At 42.2% G+C, this 18,963-nt stretch overlaps 1 protein-coding gene across 3 annotated transcripts in view; it reads left to right on the forward strand.

The window, feature by feature from the left end:
* Positions 1-49: 49 nt before the first annotated feature.
* The window catches only part of RPAP3 (RNA polymerase II associated protein 3), a 48,567-nt gene continuing 29,653 nt past the window's right edge, over positions 50-18,963 (forward strand). Inside the window, exons 1-3 of one of the 3 annotated variants that reach the window (XM_084649278.1) lie at positions 50-118; positions 11,110-11,268; positions 15,735-15,875. In XM_084649278.1, the coding sequence (XP_084505404.1) occupies positions 11,116-11,268; positions 15,735-15,875 (294 nt within the window). In that variant the 5' untranslated portion in view covers positions 50-118; positions 11,110-11,115. The other 2 variants (XM_084649277.1, XM_084649279.1) reach the window with 2 other exon arrangements.

Here is an 18,963-nt window from a genome sequence, read left to right on the forward strand (position 1 = left end):
CCGGGCAAAGGTCAACTCCGGCCCTGCCCCGCCAATCACCGGGGCGGCTGCGCCCCACGTGCTGCGAGCCGAGGGGCGGCGCTGGCAGCCATGACACCAGCGGGAACGGTCGCTCGGGGTGAGTGGGCGCGGGGCGGGGCGGGGCGGGCGGCAGCTGGGCCAAGGCCCCGTGAGGCGGAGCGCGGGTGACTCTGTTTCCAGCCCCAGCCGCGGTGCACTCTGGGAAGCGGCGGCAGGAGGAGGCGGGAACCGGCTCAAGGTGGGGTCTGGAGAGCGCGGGGCGGCGGTTTCTACCTGTCCGGGGGCGGGGCGGCTGGGTCCCTGGTCTCCTGGCCGGGGGAGAGGGGGCACCTGTCGCGGGATGAGCCCGAGCAGTCACGTTTGCTTCCGCACCGCCAGAGAGCGGCTGCAACGGCTGGGGGCATGTGAGGCGCCAGGGACCCTGGCCTGACCCGCCTCTGCCTGTCCCTTTCCCCGTCCTCCTCAGGGCAGCGCCTGAGCCCCTGGGGGCACCAATGGGCTGTGAACAGCGCTGCTGGCCCAGTCCGTAGATGGGGAACTGAGGCCGGGAGAGAGTAAGGCCTGGGGTCAACAAAGGCACTTACGTGCATGGCTGGTGCAACCACTAGGCAAACTAGGCAGCTGCCTAGGGGGCCAAGATTTGGGGGTGCCAAAAAGTGGTCCCCAAAAGTAGGACCATATATCAATCAAGAGGCTGGCAGCAGATTGCAGACGGTAGGGAGGACGTAAAAGAACCACGCTCCCAATAAATTGCTCTCTTGCCTTTTAGAAAGCCAGTGGTTAGTGAAGTCCTTTGATTAGATTGCAGACTGTAGGCAGGTGATAAAAACCATGTTCCCAATGAATTGATCTCCGACTGCTGCCATTTAGAAATCCAGTGAAGTCCTTTGATTGTGAATCGATAATTCTACAGATTGCTGTGTTGGTAGATACATTATCCTGCCTGCCCCACGCCCCTGCTGCCGGAGCAAGAGCCCAGCATTCAACTCCTCAGCCAGGGCACAGGACGGACTTGTGAAGGCAAAGCAGGCGACACGCTCCCATTGCCCTGTTGCAAGTGCACTTGGCCCGCTGCTGCATGTCAGGGACTGGAGAGGAGAGCGCCCATTTCACCTTATGGCTCTTTGAATCCTACGCCGCCACCCAGCCAAACCCAGATTGCACCCTATCCTCCCTTCCCAGCCAAACCCGATTCTCCAGGTGACCAAACCCAGTCTACTCCCCTTGCACTCTCCAGCCAAACCCGAACCCCCACTGACCGAACCCAGTCTGCTTCCCTTCCCCGCCTAACCTGATACCCCACTGACTCAACCTGGTCTGCTTCCCTTTCGCTCCCTAGCCAAACCCAATCCCCCGCTGACCCAAACCCATTCTGCTTCCCTTCTCCTCCTGGCCAAACTCGAACCATCACTGACTGAACCCAGTGTGCTTCTCTTCCCCACCTAACCCGTTGATGAAATTCAAAGAGTGACTCATAGTTGGTAAGTGACATGTTCTCTATCCTTTACTTTTAACAGTGAACAAGCAAAAGAACTGATAGGAATAAAATTTCAATTTTTTCAGTTTCAGTTGAAACAGCCTCATGGCAGATAGAGAAAAATTGTCTGGGGCACAGTTTTGTAAGCAGAAGGCTGATAAGCAAAAAGAAGAAAGAAAGCAAGAAGGTTCGTTTCTGAGGTATCAACGTCCACTGGCCAGAGATGAAGGTAGTCCAATGCCAAAGGATCAAGCAGAGATGGAGGTCGGGATGACAGTTTCACAAGTTAAAGAAGAGTTTGAAGAACATAATCTGAATATTGCAGAAGAATCATATGAAACACATGAGGATCAAAACTTGGAAGAACGTGAAAGCGAAAATGTCACTTGTTTGAATTTGAGCTTTAGAGATCCTGCTACTTGGGCCAAATGCGATGATCAAGTCAGACAAATTTTGGTGGAACATGAGCTGGAACAAGTTCAGCAGTTCGATTTCCCAAAGATAGTAAGCAAAGAAAATTCTCGACAATTCATTTCAAACGTAGGCTTGTTAATGAAGAAGAAATGCACCATCAGTGGCTGCAGTATTCCACATCAAATGATTCTGCTTTTGCTTCTGCTGCAAGTTGTTTGCCAGTTGTACTATTGGCACATCATCTCTTTCTGGAAAAGGCTCAAGGGATTGGAAAAACATGTCTGCAATTCTTTCAGAGCACAAGAAAAGCAGTCAATATTTGATAAATGTTTAAACATGGAAGGAACTTGAACTGTGATTGAAATATGAGAGAACAATTGATGAAGAACATTTGTGCTTCTTTAAGCAAGAAGAAAAGTATTGGCAGCAAATACTAAAACATCTGATTGCTTTGGTCAGAGTTCTTGGTATACAAAACCTGGCCTTTCAGGGAACACAAAACAACCTGCACACTTGTGGTAATGGGAACGTCCTCAAATTTGTGGAATATCTAGCTTTGTTTGACCCGCTTCATAGAATCATAGAATATCAAGGTTGGAAGGGACCTCAGGAGGTCATCTAGTCCAACCCCCTGCTCAAAGCAGGACCAATCCCCAATTAAATCATCCCAGCCAGGGCTTTGTCAAGCTTGACCTTAAAAACTTCTAAGGAAGGAGATTCTACCACCTCCCTGGGTAACGTATTCCAGTGTTTCACCACCCTCCTAGTGAAAAAGTTTTTCCTAATATCCAACCTAAACCTCCCCCACTGCAACTTGAGACCATTACTCCTTGTCCTGTCTTCTTCTACCACTGAGAATAGTCTAGAGCCATCCTCTCTGGAACCACCTCTCAGGTAGTTGAAAGCAGCTATCAAATCCCCCCCTCATTCTTCTCTTCTGCAGACTAAACAATCCCAGTTCCCTCAGCCTCTCCTCATAAGTCATGTGTTCCAGACCCCTAATCATTTTTGTTGCCCTTCGCTGGACTCTCTCCAATTTTTCCACATCCTTCTTGTAGTATGGGGCCCAAAACTGGACACAGTACTCCAGATGAGGCCTCACCAATGCCGAATAGAGGGAGACGATCACGTCCCTCGATCTGCTCGCTATGCCCCTACTTGTACATCCCAAAATGCCATTGGCCTTCTTGGCAACAAGGGCACACTGTTGACTCATATCCAACTTCTCGTCCACTGTCTCCCCTAGGTCCTTTTCCGCAGAACTGCTGCCTAGCCATTCGTTCCCTAGTCTGTAGCGGTGCATTGGATTCTTCCGTCCTAAGTGCAGGACCCTGCACTTATCCTTATTGAACCTCATCAGATTTCTTTTGGCCCAATCCTCCAATTTGTCTAGGTCCCTCTGTATCCTATCCCTGCCCTTCAGCTTATCTACCACTCCTCCTAGTTTAGTATCATCCGCAAATTTGCTGAGAGTGCAATCCACACTATCCTCCAGATCATTTATGAAGATATTGAACAAAACCGGCCCCAGGACTGACCCCTGGATGAGCGTCTTCGCAGGATTAAGGACAAGGAGATGCATGTACATTACCTAGGGAAAGGCATACAGAATGAACTTATTCAGCTTCTATCCAATGCCATCAAACAAAAAATCCTAGCATCTGCTCGTGCTGCAAAATACTTTTCAGTCATTCTAGATTGTACACCAGATGCAGGCCATGTTGAACAAATGACCATGAACGTTCAGTTTGTGGATAGGCCTACTTCAGAGACAGAGAATGAGACTGAATCAGTATGCATAAAGGAACACTTCTTGGGATTGGTGTCGCTTACGGAGACAACTGGAGCTGGTATGACAGAAACTATTCTTCATCAGTTAGAAGAGATGTCACTGCCTATAGAAAACTTGCGTGGTCAAGGCTACGACAATGGGAGCAATATGAAAGGGAAAGAAAATGGTGTCCAACAAATAATTTTGGATATTAATCCACGAGCCTTTTTCATTCCTTGCAGTGCACATTAATTGAATGTGGTTGTTAGTGATGCTGCAAAGTGTTGTTTGGAGGCAACCGCCTTCTTTGATTTAGTATAGCATGTTTATGTGTATTCCTCCGCTTCTACACATCACTGGGAAGTTCTAACACACCACGTATCTAATCTCACAGTTAAACCATTGAGTGAAACAAGATGGGAAAGTCGAATTGATGCCTTGAAACCTCTTCGCTATCAGCTTGGTGACATCTATGATGCTCTGCTAGAGATCTATGATAACACTACTCTAACTGGATCATCTGGCAATATGTCACAAGTTGATGCAAAGGATCTTGCAAAAGCCATTTCTAGTTTCAAGTTTCTTGTTTCTCTTGTTTCTCTTGTTGTGTGGTATGACATATTGTTTGAGATCAACATGATTCGCAAACAACTTCAGGCGAAAGAATTTGACATAAGTGATGCCATTAATCAACTTGGAGAAATCAAGAAGTTTCTTGTAGGCCACAGAATTGACATAGACTTTGAGAAAACATTGGTAGATGCAGGTGAACTTGCGGAGGAGTTGGATGTACTGGCACTTTTTGAACCAGATACAATCTGTATTAGAAAAAAGAGGAAGCAGTTCACATATGAAGCAGATGACAAACCTATTTATAATCCAAAAGAAAAATTCAAAGTGAACTTTTACTTTGCAGTCATCGACACAACAATACATTCGGTTGAAGAAAGATTAACATTGATGCAGCAAATTAGTTCAGTATTTGGCTTCCTATATGATGTTTACAGTTTGCAAAATACAAGACCAAAGCAAATTATGGAACATTGCTTGAATCTGGAGCAAGCTTTGCAACATGGTGAATCCAAAGATATTGATGCCTTTGACTTGTGCAATGAATTGCAAGCTATTACAAGATGAGTCCAAAAAGTGCATCACCACAACATGTATTGAACTTCCTTTGGAAAAATAAGCTGACAGATAGTGTCCCCAACACAGTTACTGCTCTTCGCATCCTCTTGACTCTCCCAGTTTCTGTGGCCAGTGGTGAGCGAAGCTTCTCGAAGCTCAAGTTGATAAAAACATACGTGAGAACATCAGTGTTGCAACAAAGACTTGTTGGGCTATCTACCTTGTCAATAGAACATGACATTGCTTGTAGCATTGACTTGGAGGAACTTGTTTCTAAATTTGCTAAACTGAAGGCGTGGAAAAATAAATTCTAAATTATAACGTGTTAGTCTGTGACAGTATATTGTGTTTAATGTATGTGATTTATTTTAAGATCCATGCTATTTTGTGCAAAGTGAAAACAATAATAATGTCAACACTGTCAGGTTATTCATTTATTTTGATTAAATATGTAGACTAAATAGTGAAATTAATAAATTTTCAAGCCGAGCGTGTATTAATTCTAATGAACAATGCCACATTATGCAGTATTCATTTTTGAAAGATTTTAATAAGCGATGCTCTGGGGAAAGTAGGGGCATGGGGCGCAAGGTGGAAGTTTCGCCTAGGGCGCAAAATATCCTTGCACCGGCCCTGCTTAGGCGTTGCAACGCCGAGCATCCTGGGAACAACCCTGGGATCCACTGAGCCTGAGTCAGCTACTGAGATGCCGCTACTATGCATGGGAGAGTTAGGCACCTTAAACTGTGATCTACACCAGTGCTTGTCAACCAGGGGTACATGTACCTCCCAGGGTATGCAGAGGTCTTCCATGGGGTTACATCAACTCATCTAGAAATTTGACTATTTTTTCAAGAGGCTACATAAAAATCACTAGTGATGTAACTACAAAGTAAATGACTTGTTTATACTGCTCTGTATACTATGCACTGAAATATAAGTATTATATTTATATTCCAGTTGATTTATTTTATAATTATATGATAAAAATGAGAAAGTATGCAATTTTTCAGTAGTAGCGTGCTGTGACAATTTTGTATTTTTCTGTCTGATTTTGTAAGCAAGTAGTTTTTAAGTGAGTTGAAACTTGGGGTATACAAGACAAATCAGACTCCTGAAGGGGGTACGGTTGTTTAGAAAAAGTTGAAAGCCACTGAGCTACAAAGCCAGCATGCTAGGAAAGTGAAGCTTGCATAAAATAGCCAGGGGTGTGTGTGTCCTAAGCTCAGTTGTTCTCAAAGGGGTAGGTGCCTCAGTTTGGGCAGTGAGGAGGCACCTGTCTCTGTTAGCGATCTATAGTCAGGAACCCATCTCTTGGAGTAATCCGAGGAGTGCTCTTAGTCTTCTCTGTTGATGCTGCTCCACTTCGAATCAATGCTTAAATAGTCATTGGGCCACAGAGAAAATGAACTGACTCTGTAAACTGGTTGTTAGGGCACCCCAGGAGACCTCAGGTCCAGCCTCCCTGCTCCAAATGATTAAGTATTTATCCAAAGCTGAGCAACTACCACAGGGCAGATTGAGGGTGCTTTATGTGACCCGGGGTGCCTATGGTAGTCCTCACTGAAAATGCCAAAGTTGGGGCAGGCTGCGAAAAGGAGAGCAGATGCTCTCAGAACTGGTGGTTAACACTGACATTAGACTCCCCAATCAAAGTGTTCTGATTCCCCACACTGGTTATCAAGAAGCTGAAAAAAGAAATCACACAGCTCCCTTTATTGCATTCCAATAAGATGAGGAGTTATTTTAAAAAACTGCTCACTATACAAAATGTTCTTCTGAATCGCAAAGGGCCATTACCAGACCAATTTTAGTTTGGATCTTACCCACAATACCATGTTGCCAGGCAATCTTTTAGTATCTAAAACTAAAGGTTTATTAGAAAAGGAAAAGAACAAGAAGAGAGTTGCTAAATGGTCCAAGTAGTCAGATACATACTTAAGAATTCATAGTCCATATATCAGGTTCTTAGCAATATTGGTAAGTTTGCTGGCTTGAAAGACCCTGTGGAACTATGGATCTAAAATATTAAACTGTTAAACGGTATACCAATACGTATTAGTCTTACCGTTCATCCACCTCCTTCCGATCAGCTGGTAGAAGTCCTTACTGAGGGCAGGGCCTGTGTGCAGATCTCCAACAGGTTCTTCTGCAGTAGAGATGCCATTTTGGGACACTGCAAGAGGTGAATTATGGCACCAGGAAGGAGCGGGCATCACAAGAGATCACTGGGAGCCCAGCCCCTTCTTAAAGGGGCCGAGTCGATATTAACGATATTAAAAAAAAGTCCCTCCAGCCCCACAGACCTGAGGAGAAATACTTGCACAGACCCAGGGGTGACGACCCTGGCGGAAGGATACTACTCGCTAGGCCAGGAAATGCCTGGCAGCGCAGGGAGGCAGGATGAGCAAACTACCAGTCCGGGGGCTTCGCAGGGAATGGCCAGCCAGGCAGGGGGAGCACATTTAGGGTGGGGGCGCAGGGGCTGCAGGCCCCGTTGGGAGATAAAGTAGTCCCTGGCCTCCTGCCTGTGCCACTGGAAGGGGTTTGGCTGCGGAGGGGATGGCGCGCTGGTTGGTGCTGCAGTTTCAGCTGATTATTGAAGGGAAAGGAAGCCGCTGCTGGGGTGGTATGGAGCATCTGTGGAGGCCACGTCAGCACAAACTAAGTACCTGGGGCTCCTCTCCCTTTTCCTGGGTACTGAGGGTGCAAGCGGGTGCTGGGCCCTCTCTACTGCCCTAAGCTCTCCTGGCTATGCCTGTTGTGTCACCCCTGGTATGAGCTCAGCTGTCCTTCCCCATCTGTCTAGGACAAGGGAGAGGGGAGACGTGCCATTGTAAGCATTGTGAGGTCCCAATTGGTTAACCGGTTAAATGATACAATCTTTATTATTTAAACGGGTACTTTTTAAAATGATATTTACATTCCTGCCTGGAACACATCCAAAGCTTGGCTGGGTCATTCAGTCCTTTGTTCAGAACTTCAGTTTGCATAGAACTTACTCCAGAGGCAAGAAGCAGGATTGAAGATAAAATGGAGACAATACAGCTGCCTTTTATATCCTTTAGTATGTGGCTTGCATACAGCATCACACCTCACATCAAAATATCCCATTGCTCAGTGATTAGAGCCCTTTCGTGAGATTTCAAATCCTTCCTGCCAATCAGGCAGAGGGGGGAATTGAACCTGAATCGTCCACATCCCAGGTGACCACTGCGCTAAATATTGGAAGACAACTCCTCCTTTGAGCAGATTTTGAATGGGACCTGATCTGATAGGTACCCACAGTCCACCTACCAGATTGGGCTCTGCACACAAGATAGGCAAATGAATACCTATCTTCTCCCAGTTTGTGCATCACTCTGGCGTTAGGCATCCAGATGCCTGGAGTGAGGCAGCAGTGTAAGTGCCCAGAGGCAGGAATTAAAATGCAGAGGTAACCTGTAAACTTATGCACCAAGTAAGTTTAGGTGCCTGTGGGGTTTGGTGGGAGTTTTGTGAATCATGGTGCAGTTTAAAACTGGGTTTTAGGTGCCTAAAGCTGAATTTTAAGTGCCTGAATTTAGGTTTAGGCACTCAAGTGCCTTTGTGGATCGGGGTGTAAGTGAATTGCCCAAGATTGCACAGGAAGTCTGTGGCAGAGCTGTGAATTGAATCTAGGTGTCCTGACTAGATAACGGAGGGAGAGGAGTTATTTTAATTAAGGGCCAATGTGGACACAAGAACAAATGGATATAAACTCGCCATCAACAAGTTTAGGCTTGAAATTAGGCAAAGGTTTCTAACCATCAGAGGATTGAAGTTCTGGAACAGCCTTCCAAGGGGAGCAGTGGGGGAAAAAAACCTAACTGATTTCAAGACTGAGCTTGATAAGTTTATGGAGGGGCTGGTATGAGAGGACTGCCTACAATGGTGTGTGGCCAATGGGCAACTGCTAATAGCAAAAATCCCCAATGGCTGGAGATGGGACACTAGATGAGGTGGGCTCTGAGTTACTACAGATAATTCTTTCCAGGTATCTGCCTGATGGGTCTTGCCCATATGCTCAGAGTCTAACTGATTGCCATATTTGAGGTTGGGAATTTTCCCCTGGCTCATCTGCAGCATGGGGTACAGGTCAGTTGCAGGTTTGAACTAGTGTAAATGGTGAACTCTCTGTAACTTCAAGTCTTTAAACCATGATTTGAGAATTTCAGTAACTCAGCCAGAGTAACTCAGTAGATGGGTGAGGTTCTGTGTCCTGCAACGTGCAGGAGGTCAGACTGAAGATCAGGATGGTCCCTTCTGACGTTAAAGTCTATGATACTCCCAATCCAGTGATTGGTCTACCATAGACCATCCTTTCCTCCCCACTTTCCTTATGTATGTAACTGTATATGTTAATTTTAGCAGCATGTCTTTTTATCACATGCTTGTGGAATCCTATGCCAAAATATCATAATTTGTTCAGAAAGGATCCTTACCTTGTTCACCTGGTTAAAGGCTTCTCTAATTAATATCTCTTATTGTCCTCCACAGGTTGAGAGGTATGAATAGAGAGACTTTAGTATGCAATGGAATTCCAAGGTCTTTGCTTAGGTCCCTATCCTCCAAACTCTTAAACATGCAGTTTACAGGGTTCTAAATTATCAGGATCAGTGCTGGAAAGGGACCTGAGCATTGGTGTGCTCAACTCAATGAAGACCTCTGCTCATTTGCAAAAAAACAAACAAGATGTTTGGAAGCATAAGGAACAGGCTATAGAATAGCAAGAATATGAGAAACAGAAGAGAGCCAAATTCAATACTAATATTTTTTTCAAATAACACATAATTAGATTATAGAACTCATTGTAACAGGATGTCAGTGAGGCCAAGAAATTAGCAGGATTCAAAGACATTTATATAGATAGTAAGAATAGCCAGAGTTATAATAGTTAATGGTTACCAAAAAAATAAGTAGGGATATAAAACTTCATTTGTAAAGGTTTGAAACAATCTCTCCAATTTTTACAGATTAGGATGAGACCTTCATGGAAGACATATTATCCCACATCTGTCTATTACTGGGTTTCTTGCAGTTCCTCTGAAGCATCTGTTGCCAGCCACTTTGGAGGCAGGATACGAGACCACTGGTCTGATCCAATGCTGCAATTCCTACGTTCTAAATTCATTGCAACAATTTAGTAAAATGACCATGGCATCATTCAGGATAGTTCAAGGAGAGCATCTGTTCAGTGTGCAGCAGTAGTCAAAAACAAGCAAAAAGTTACACTGTATAAAGAATGTGGGTTAGTGATCATGAAAATATTATCTTTATTTTAGGTAAGGCTATCTAATGTTAAATTCTGGTCATCCTGTCTCAAAACAGATATACAAGAAATAGGAGTCTAGGACTCTGAAAACTTTAAGGTGTGGCAAGAGTAAAGAGATTAGTAGTATCTAATTGAGAAAGTATAAAAATAACAGGGGACATAATGGTAATATACAAAATAGTGACTGGAATAGTGGAGAGAGGCCCCATCCCTGCATCTCCCACTGGCTCATCTCCCACTGGCTCGGTTCCCAGTCAATGGGAGTTGAGGGGACCACGCTTGGGGCAGAGGCAGTGTGCGGAGCTCCTGGCTGCCACTACACATAGGAGCTGGAGTGGGGACACACACCTGCTTCTGGGAGCCGCACGGAGCCATGGGACGCGCAGAGCAGGGCAAGCCCCCGACCCTGATCCCTGGCTGGAGCGCCGAAGCCAGACCCCGCTTCCTGGCAGGAGCTCGAAGGCTGGATTAAAACATCTGAAGGGCCGGATGTGGCCCCCGGGCCGTAGTTTGCCTACCTCTGATCTATAGAATGAGTACTTTTTATAGTTGCAGATTTTTTGTTAAATGTTAACTTTAAGAAGCCAATTTCCTTGTTTTTTCACACAAGATTGTGTGATTACAACATTTTGAAAAATTATTGAAGCATATTTCCTTTAATACAAGATCACATAGTTGTCACCTTCTGGATACTTCCTTGACTTGCTCCTTAAAGAGGTGATACACCTTATCCACAATAACGAAAAACAAGACTTGTTTCTTTTCAGATGTTTCAGTATGTCAGAAAAGTTATAACTTTCCTTCATTTTAGTAACTTGTTCTCTTCTCATCTCCTTACTTTTTCCTACGATGTCTTTGCTCATACTGGTGGGAAGATTCAGTCATCCATGCAAAGTAATTCAGTCGAGTTCAGGCATGATTTTTTTTTCATTTTGCAGAAACTAGTTTTCTTCAATAATTGCTTTTGATTCTCATCAAAAACCTGTTTTTCTCCAAATTCAACAGGTAACAATGACTTCACCAAATAAAGCACTAGAGCTACAGCTGCAAATGAAGCAAAATGCTGAAGAGCTGCATGATTTTGTGAGAGAATTAGAAAGCTGGGAAAAAGATATTAAGCAGATGGATTCTGAATTGATGAAACAGAGTGGTGCCCCAGAAGAGGTAAATTCAAGAGTCCAATCTCAATATTAACACAGCTATTAATAAAAAATGGTGGTATTTGTTTAATAATTTATCATTTAATTTTGTTTTTCTTTGCACAGATTAAGATCCAAAGTGATTCTCATTTTAATGTTCTAGGGATACATTACTGCTGCTCCTCAAGGATATTTCATAAAGACTAAGGATCAGTATCTCCTAAACCCCCCCCTTTTTTTTCCTCACCAGCAACATGTATGATCAAAGTACATGCAATGCTACCCTGCTGTATGTTTAAAGAATTTATTTATGCTGGGCCAAATTCTACCTTGCACTACAGGCTGTCCGTGGCCCCACTAAGTCATGGGACCCTGGTCAGCCCCCTCCTGGCCCTGGCTAAAGTGGCCATCTATAAAACCAGGGTGAGGAGGTTGGCCGATGGAGTCTCCTGTGACTGTGGGGCCTATTTCCAATCCTCTGTCCGTTCACATTTCCGGGCAGAGTTCCTCTGGGCAGCGTCCACTGACTCCCTTGATGCCTTTGAGGAGCAGTGGGCGCTGTCCGGGGTTCTCTGCTCGGTGTCCCCGTCCGGTTCCCTTCGTTTGACCCTTTGACCGCACTCCTGTCCCTGTTGTTCATTAGTTGTCCCCCGTAATTATTTGGTTTTCCAGGTCCTGTGGACCCCCCCTTATGCTGGGGGGATCCTTTAGCAGTGGGCGGGCAAAGCCCGCCCACTTCCTGGATCCCAATATGGCTACTCTGCTGTACCCAACTGGCCTAGGTCTATCACTGTGTGTGTGTGTGTGTGTGTGTGTGTATATATATAATCTTACTATATGTTCCATTCTATGCATCCAATGAAGTGGGCTACAGCCCACGAAAGCTTATGCTCTAATAAATTTGTTAGTGTCTAAGGTGTCACAAAAAACTACAGACGGAGTTAGAGAGAGTACCATGTCACGACCTAACTATCATCACGGGAGACCTGAATGGCAAGGTCAGTAAGGACGATACAAACAATGACAGAGCAATGGGAAGACATGGGTATGGCACCATGAATGAAAACAGAGAAAGGCTTGTTGATTTCTGTAATATGAATGAACTATTTGAACCTATTTGAACATCATGAAATTCACAAGCTGACATGGTGTTCTCCAAATGGCAGAGATAAGAACCAGATTGACCATATCATGATCAATGGCAAATGGGGACGCTCACTGACAGATGTGAAAGTGAGAAGGAGTGCATGTGTTGGCAGCGACCATCACCTTGTGACAGCCTCCATCAAGCTAAAACTGAGAAGTGTGGGTCCACCGAACAAGGGACATAGACATTATGATATTGACAAGCTAAAGTCCCTAAAGCACAGAAAGCCTCCATTCTGCAGTTAAAGTACAGGTTTCAAGCACTTGCAGACCTTAATAAAGAGGAGGGGAATGCAGATGAGGAGATCAGCAAGAAGAGGGACAAAGTTATAGCAATTTATAAACAGAGTAGTGATGCCTGTCTAGGCTACAGGCAGAAGAGAAGGAAGGAGTGGATTTTACCCAGCACGTGGAATGTCATAGAAACCAGATGAGCCCTGAAGAAAAAAGTTTTAGACACAAAATCCCAGAAGCTAAAGGACAAATACCACAAGCAGTATAGCAAGGTACACTGGAAGGTCAATTTGTGAAAGCAGACAAATAGCATTATATTGATAATCTGGCAACAGAAGCAGAGGATGCAGCTGCTTGTGGTGAAAAAGGAACCATCTGCAAAATGACGTGGCTTATCAGTGGTAAATGGCAGACACCAACAAACACTCTTATCAGGAACAAAAAAGGACACCTACTCACAACTGAAAAAGAACAAGAAATACGCTGGACAGAGCATTTCAAAGAATTGATGAACAGGGAGCCACCTAAAGAGGAAGCAAACATGCAGGAGGCAGAAGATCTTGATATCAACACAGACACCTCAACTAAGGAAGAGATCATTCAAGCCATCAAATCCTTAAAAAATGGGAAAGCTCCTGGCAAGGATAACTTGAATGCAGAATTGTCCAAGGTAAATCCTAAATAAGCAGCATGTATCCTGGCTCCTCTATTTACATCAGTGTGGGAAAGGGAAAAAGTGCCAAATGAGTGGAGCAATGGGGTTATAGTGAAGATACGAAAGAAAGGAACTCTCAGTGATTGTAATAACTGGCGTGGTATCACACTTTTATCTGTACCAAGCAAAGTATTGTGTAAGATTATAGTCCAGCGAATATCAGAGGCAATTGATAGTTTTCAGAAAAGAGCAAGCTGGTTTTCGGAAAGGGCATAGATGCACAGACTAGATCTTCACTCTACAAAACATAATAGAACAGTGCTTAGAATGGCAACGGCAACTCTGCATAAATTTCATAGACTTTGAGAAGGCTTTTGATAGCATTTACAGGACCAGCCTATGGCGCATTCTGCGGGCATACGGAATCCTTTCCGTACAATCAACATAATCAAAAGCTTCTATTTCAACTTTACGTGTAGTGCTGATCACAGTGAGCTCAGTTTTGAAGTCAAAACAGGAGTACGTCAGGGGTGTGTCATGTCTGCAATCCCCTTCCACATTGCTATCGATTGGGTAATGCGGCCTACAACAGAAGACATTCCAAGAGGCATTAAATGGACACTTCTCATCCCTTGAAGACCTGAACTTCACAGATGATGTCGCTCTCCTGTCACATACTCAACACTATATACAAGAAAAAACCACTCAACTCAATGCATTCAGCCAGCAAATTGGACTAAAAATCTACTGCAATAAGACAAATATCATGACCTTTAATATTGCCTCACCATTACCTATATGGATAGAGGATTATGTTCTCACCAATGTAGAAACATTCACATACTTTGGCAGCACCATCAGCCAGGATGTTGGAACAAGCCAGGATATCCGGAACAAAATCAGTAAAGCCAGGAACACCTTCAGGAGCTTAAATACTGTCTGCAAATCATCAAAATACAACACCAAAACCAACCTTAAGATTTATCAGAGCTGCGTACTTTCAACACTACTTTATAGTGCAGAATGCTGGAGAATGAGAAAGTATGACATGTCCAAACTGTCTTCATTCCATACAACCAGCCTCAGAAAAGTCCTACATATCTTTTCGTCCAGTACAATCTCAAACCAAGATCTGTTGACACAGTGCAGCCAAGAGGATCTGAGCACCATCATTGCCAGGAGGTGCTGGAGATGGATTAGTCATGTGCTTTGGATGGAAACTGATTCTATCACCAGAATAGCAATAAGATGGACACCTGAAGGCAAGCAAAAACGAGTCCTCCTGAAAACAACATGGAAGCCGACTTGAAAAACCTGGGGCACAGCTGGGGAACCGTTGAAAGACTTGCCAGAAACAGACAGGAGGAGCTTCATCACTGCCCTAAACACCAGAGGTGTAATAGGAACATGATGATAATGAAATCCTCATTGATGTACTCTTCTGAGAAGTCCTGTTGATATCACAGGGCTCCCTGCATAAGTAAGGCAAATAGGATTTGGCCCTCTACAAGTAAACTGATGCTTCAGTATAAAACTGTAAAAGAATTTAACAGCCACTACAATATGTGGAGGTGTATGGTTTCTTTCTGTGCAGTGTAACTTTGTGTAGAATCCTGGATCCATTGAAATAAATGGCATAACTCCCATTGATGTCAGTGAGGACAGTTTCACCCTCTGCACTCAAATGGATAATTAATATTCGTATGAAATGTGCCACTGGCTTTTAAAATGTTTTGTGTTTCAGAGGAAAGAAAACACATGGAGACTTACAGAATCAGCACGTTTCCCAGTCAAACATGCATGTTACAGATTTTTTTGCTCTTCTTTCCTTTTTATCCAAAATATTATACATCTATTTATGTCCGAAATTCAAATCCAAAAAATTAACTGAATCTTGTTTTACATAATCACAAAGAGGTTCAACCATGGTAAACATCTTAATGTTTGTATTTTTTATATTGCATTTAAAACTTCCTGTTAGATTTATATTATCCATAAGGAAAATCTTTGTCAGCTTGTGGAGCAGCATCAGCATGAACATTATTTGAGTGGACCTACAAAGCCGGGTGACAAACAGTTTTCTTCAAAATGTTTTGGATTTAGGGAAACCTAATCTAAACAAAACTTGAGCCTATCTTACCTCAGAATTGTGACACTATAAGGTCTTATGCACTTTCATTTACATTTATTTACAAAGATTTTCATTTTCCAAAATACTTGTGAGCATTAAAGTTTACAGACTCTCAGAAGAGAACGCCAGTCATGTGTTGATAGTAACAAAAGCTGTACTGCCTTAAATCTGCCTTCATCTTTAAGACATGCAGTTTTCAATCATCCTTTGTTTTAAAAATTAAAAGTATTTTACTGTAAATGTTATCCTATCTCATCTGAAAAAAAAATCTCATAACTATTTCTCTAAGTTAAAACTACATTGAAATAACTGTTGTTCTACCTAGAATTTACCACCAATTCGAAATGAGGCATATAGGAAAAAGAAGAAGAGCAAAGCTAAAGTACCTTCTAAGAAAACAACTGAGGAAAACAAAAAAAACAAGATAAAATCTTATGACTATGAAGCATGGGGAAAGCTTGATGTGGTACGTTATTCCAGTTATATGGTATACTTATCTCATGTGTCATGCCTAATTGATACTATTGCTTAATGTTATATTTCATTAGTGCCTAGAGTCCTGCTAGGTTGGTTCCCAATTGCACTAGGTATTGAAAAACAGAAAATAACACCCCTGCCCCAAACAGCTTACATTTTGGTCCTTGAAAAGATGTGAAATAGGATACTATAATTTATTTTAAATACATTAGGTATGAATTATTCCACAGTAATTACGCCCTGCTCAGGCTCATATCATAAATTTTTGGCATTAAGAAAAAATGGTTTTAAAAATAGTGTTTTATTTTAAATGTAAAATAATTCTGCAAGTAGTAGTTCAGAGTTGTCATAAATGTAAAGGGAAGGGTAAACCCCTTTAAAATCCCTCCTGGCCAGAGGAAAAATCCTCTCACCTGTAAAGGGTTAAGAAGCTAAAGATAACCTCGCTGGCACCTGACCAAAATGACCAATGAGGAGACAAGATACTTTCAAAAGCTGGGAGGAGGGAGAGAAACAAAGGGTCTGTGTCTGTTGGTATGCTGCTTTGCCGGGGATAGAACAGGAATGGAGTCTTAGAACTTTTAGTAAGTAATCTAGCTAGGTATGCATTTAGATTATGATTTCTTTAAATGGCTGAGAAAAGAATTGTGCTGAATAGAATGACTATTTCTGTCTGTGTGTCTTTTTTGTAACTTAAGGTTTTGCCTAGAGGGATTCTCTGTTTTGAAGTTAATTACCCTGTAAGGTACCTACCATCCTGATTTTACAGGAGTGATTCCTTTACTCCTATTTACTTCTATTTCTATTAAAAGTTTTCTTGTAAGAAAACTGAATGCTTTTTCATTGTTCTCAGATCCAAGGGTTTGGGTCTGTGGTCACCTATGCAAATTGGTGAGGATTTTTACCAAATCTTTCCCAGGAAGTGGGGTGCAAGGGTTGGGAGGATTTTGGAGGGTAAGACGTGTCCAAACTACGTTTCCCAGTAAACGCAGTTAGAGTTGGTGGTGGCAGTGGTTATTCCAAGGACAAAGGATAAAATTAATTTGTACCTTGGGGAAGTTTTAACCTAAGCTGGTAAAAGTAAGCTTAGGATGTTTTCATGCAGGTCCCCACATCTGTACCCTAGAGTTCAGAGTGGGGGAGGAACCTTGACAAGAGTAGAAGGAGAAGAGCATGTGAGGTGAATATTTAACATTTTTATTGTAAGTTTTTATGGAGGTATTGGTTAAAGAAGGTGGTATACATATTTTTAAAACATTTTTGGCATCCCAGTTTATTACTATTATGTGTGAATAAGCTTTGTGATTAACATGTTTTTAAAACAAAATATTCGGAAAATAGTTTCTTAAAGTACCTGCCAAACACTGAGTTCATGAGCTCATGCTGCTTCTGCTGCTATTGACATTGTAAGCATCCAGACCAATGCAAGAATTGTATTGAATTAAGCTGTTGTGTAAAGGCTGCATACATTCTGTTAATTATTTGGAATCAAACACATTTAACCTGTGAAAGTTTTGGAGCTGAAGTCTTACTAGTGTAGTGTCTCTTAACTAGGTTCCTGAAGTGAAAGCAGCATCGTGTTTAAAAGGAATGGAAACCTTCAGGATACCAATATGATGCCTCTTACGAATTTTAGTCTCAGGTTTCTCATTGGATATGTCTGACTAATGCTACACAGTTAGGTTTACCCAAGGAGGTAACAGCTTACAGAAACTGGAGATTTGAGGATGGCTATTTTTAAAAATTAACTTTGATTACAATTTTTTAATGTTTCTGTAGCTTTGAGGTAGATATATGCTTAAAATATATTTAAATATAACTGATTAACTTTCGTCTGATGGGAGTCCAGTATTTAAGGTCTTTTAAAACTTTAATCTGATCTGAAAACTAAAATACTCAGTAGAATGAGTATTAAAATACTAAGCGCATCCCACTTCTATTGACATTTCAGAAAAGGGTAGAATCTATGTGAGGTTTAGCATGTTATCAGCAATTAAAATGTTTGAATAAGCATTGGGTGTGGAGTGGGCTTTTGGGATGACAAATATTTCCCTGTAAGAATGAACTTTTTCTTTGCTGTGTGGTGCGTTTAGCATGGCTGTACAGATACTAAATGAAACATGGTAAGTGCAGAGAGACCTCTTGTTTGTATATGAAATAATTTTTCCAAGTACAAAATTGTAAACTGAGATAAACTAAAACTAGGTGCAGTGAATACACTGTAATACTGTGAAACAAATCACGATTTTGTAATCAAAACTGCGTGTGAAAGCTTTTCATTTAATCATGACTTATTGTGCCACATACACATTTTTAAAAATGATAATGAAAAAACGATAACCACTGTTAATCATTTTAAATGTTACGGTTTGGATTACGGATTACAAATTGAGTGGTCTCCAAACATACATTGCAATCCCTGTTGCAAAAAGCTGTACAATTCATTAAGGCCTGAATTCAGGAAAGCACTAAAGCATGTGCTTAAATTCTTTCTTGATTTAGAGAAACCTGAATAGGAATCTAAAATGCCTGATGTAGAGTGGACATTCAGATAGTTCAGGGTTTTTTGTGAACTTCATGGAGTATGGCTGTGTTCTAGTCACAGAAAATAGTTCTGTATTTCAAACATTTTATGGTGTATATTTTCAAATTTATGCAATTTTATACTGAATGTACAGCTGTTACTAAGCACCAACCATAGCACCATTATCAGTGTTTAAATTTCTGTAATAACAATGAGCATTTTATAAGAACCCAAATAGAATAACTTAGTTTTACTATTTTTAGTGTGTTGTTGTCAGGAAGTTGTTTTATTACCTTTGTGAATATTTCAAAATCAGTTTACAAAATTATAAGTCTATACATTCTTAGGCCTCAATGCTGTATAGAGATCTGCACAAGTGAACCCCTGTGGCTGAGCAAGATCGCAACCTTAGTTAAATAAAGACAAAACAAAGTACTGCCAGTAGTATTTGTAATAATTGAAAGATGTATTTTTAAAAATCCTGTGTCTAGTTTGTCCTTTATCGATATCTAGTTATTATTTGTATGGAGTCGTGGATTATAATGAACATTAT

This window comes from Lepidochelys olivacea (genome assembly GCF_965140295.1).
Source record: "Lepidochelys olivacea isolate rLepOli2 genome assembly, chromosome: 1".
Lineage (NCBI taxonomy): Eukaryota > Metazoa > Chordata > Testudines > Cheloniidae > Lepidochelys > Lepidochelys olivacea.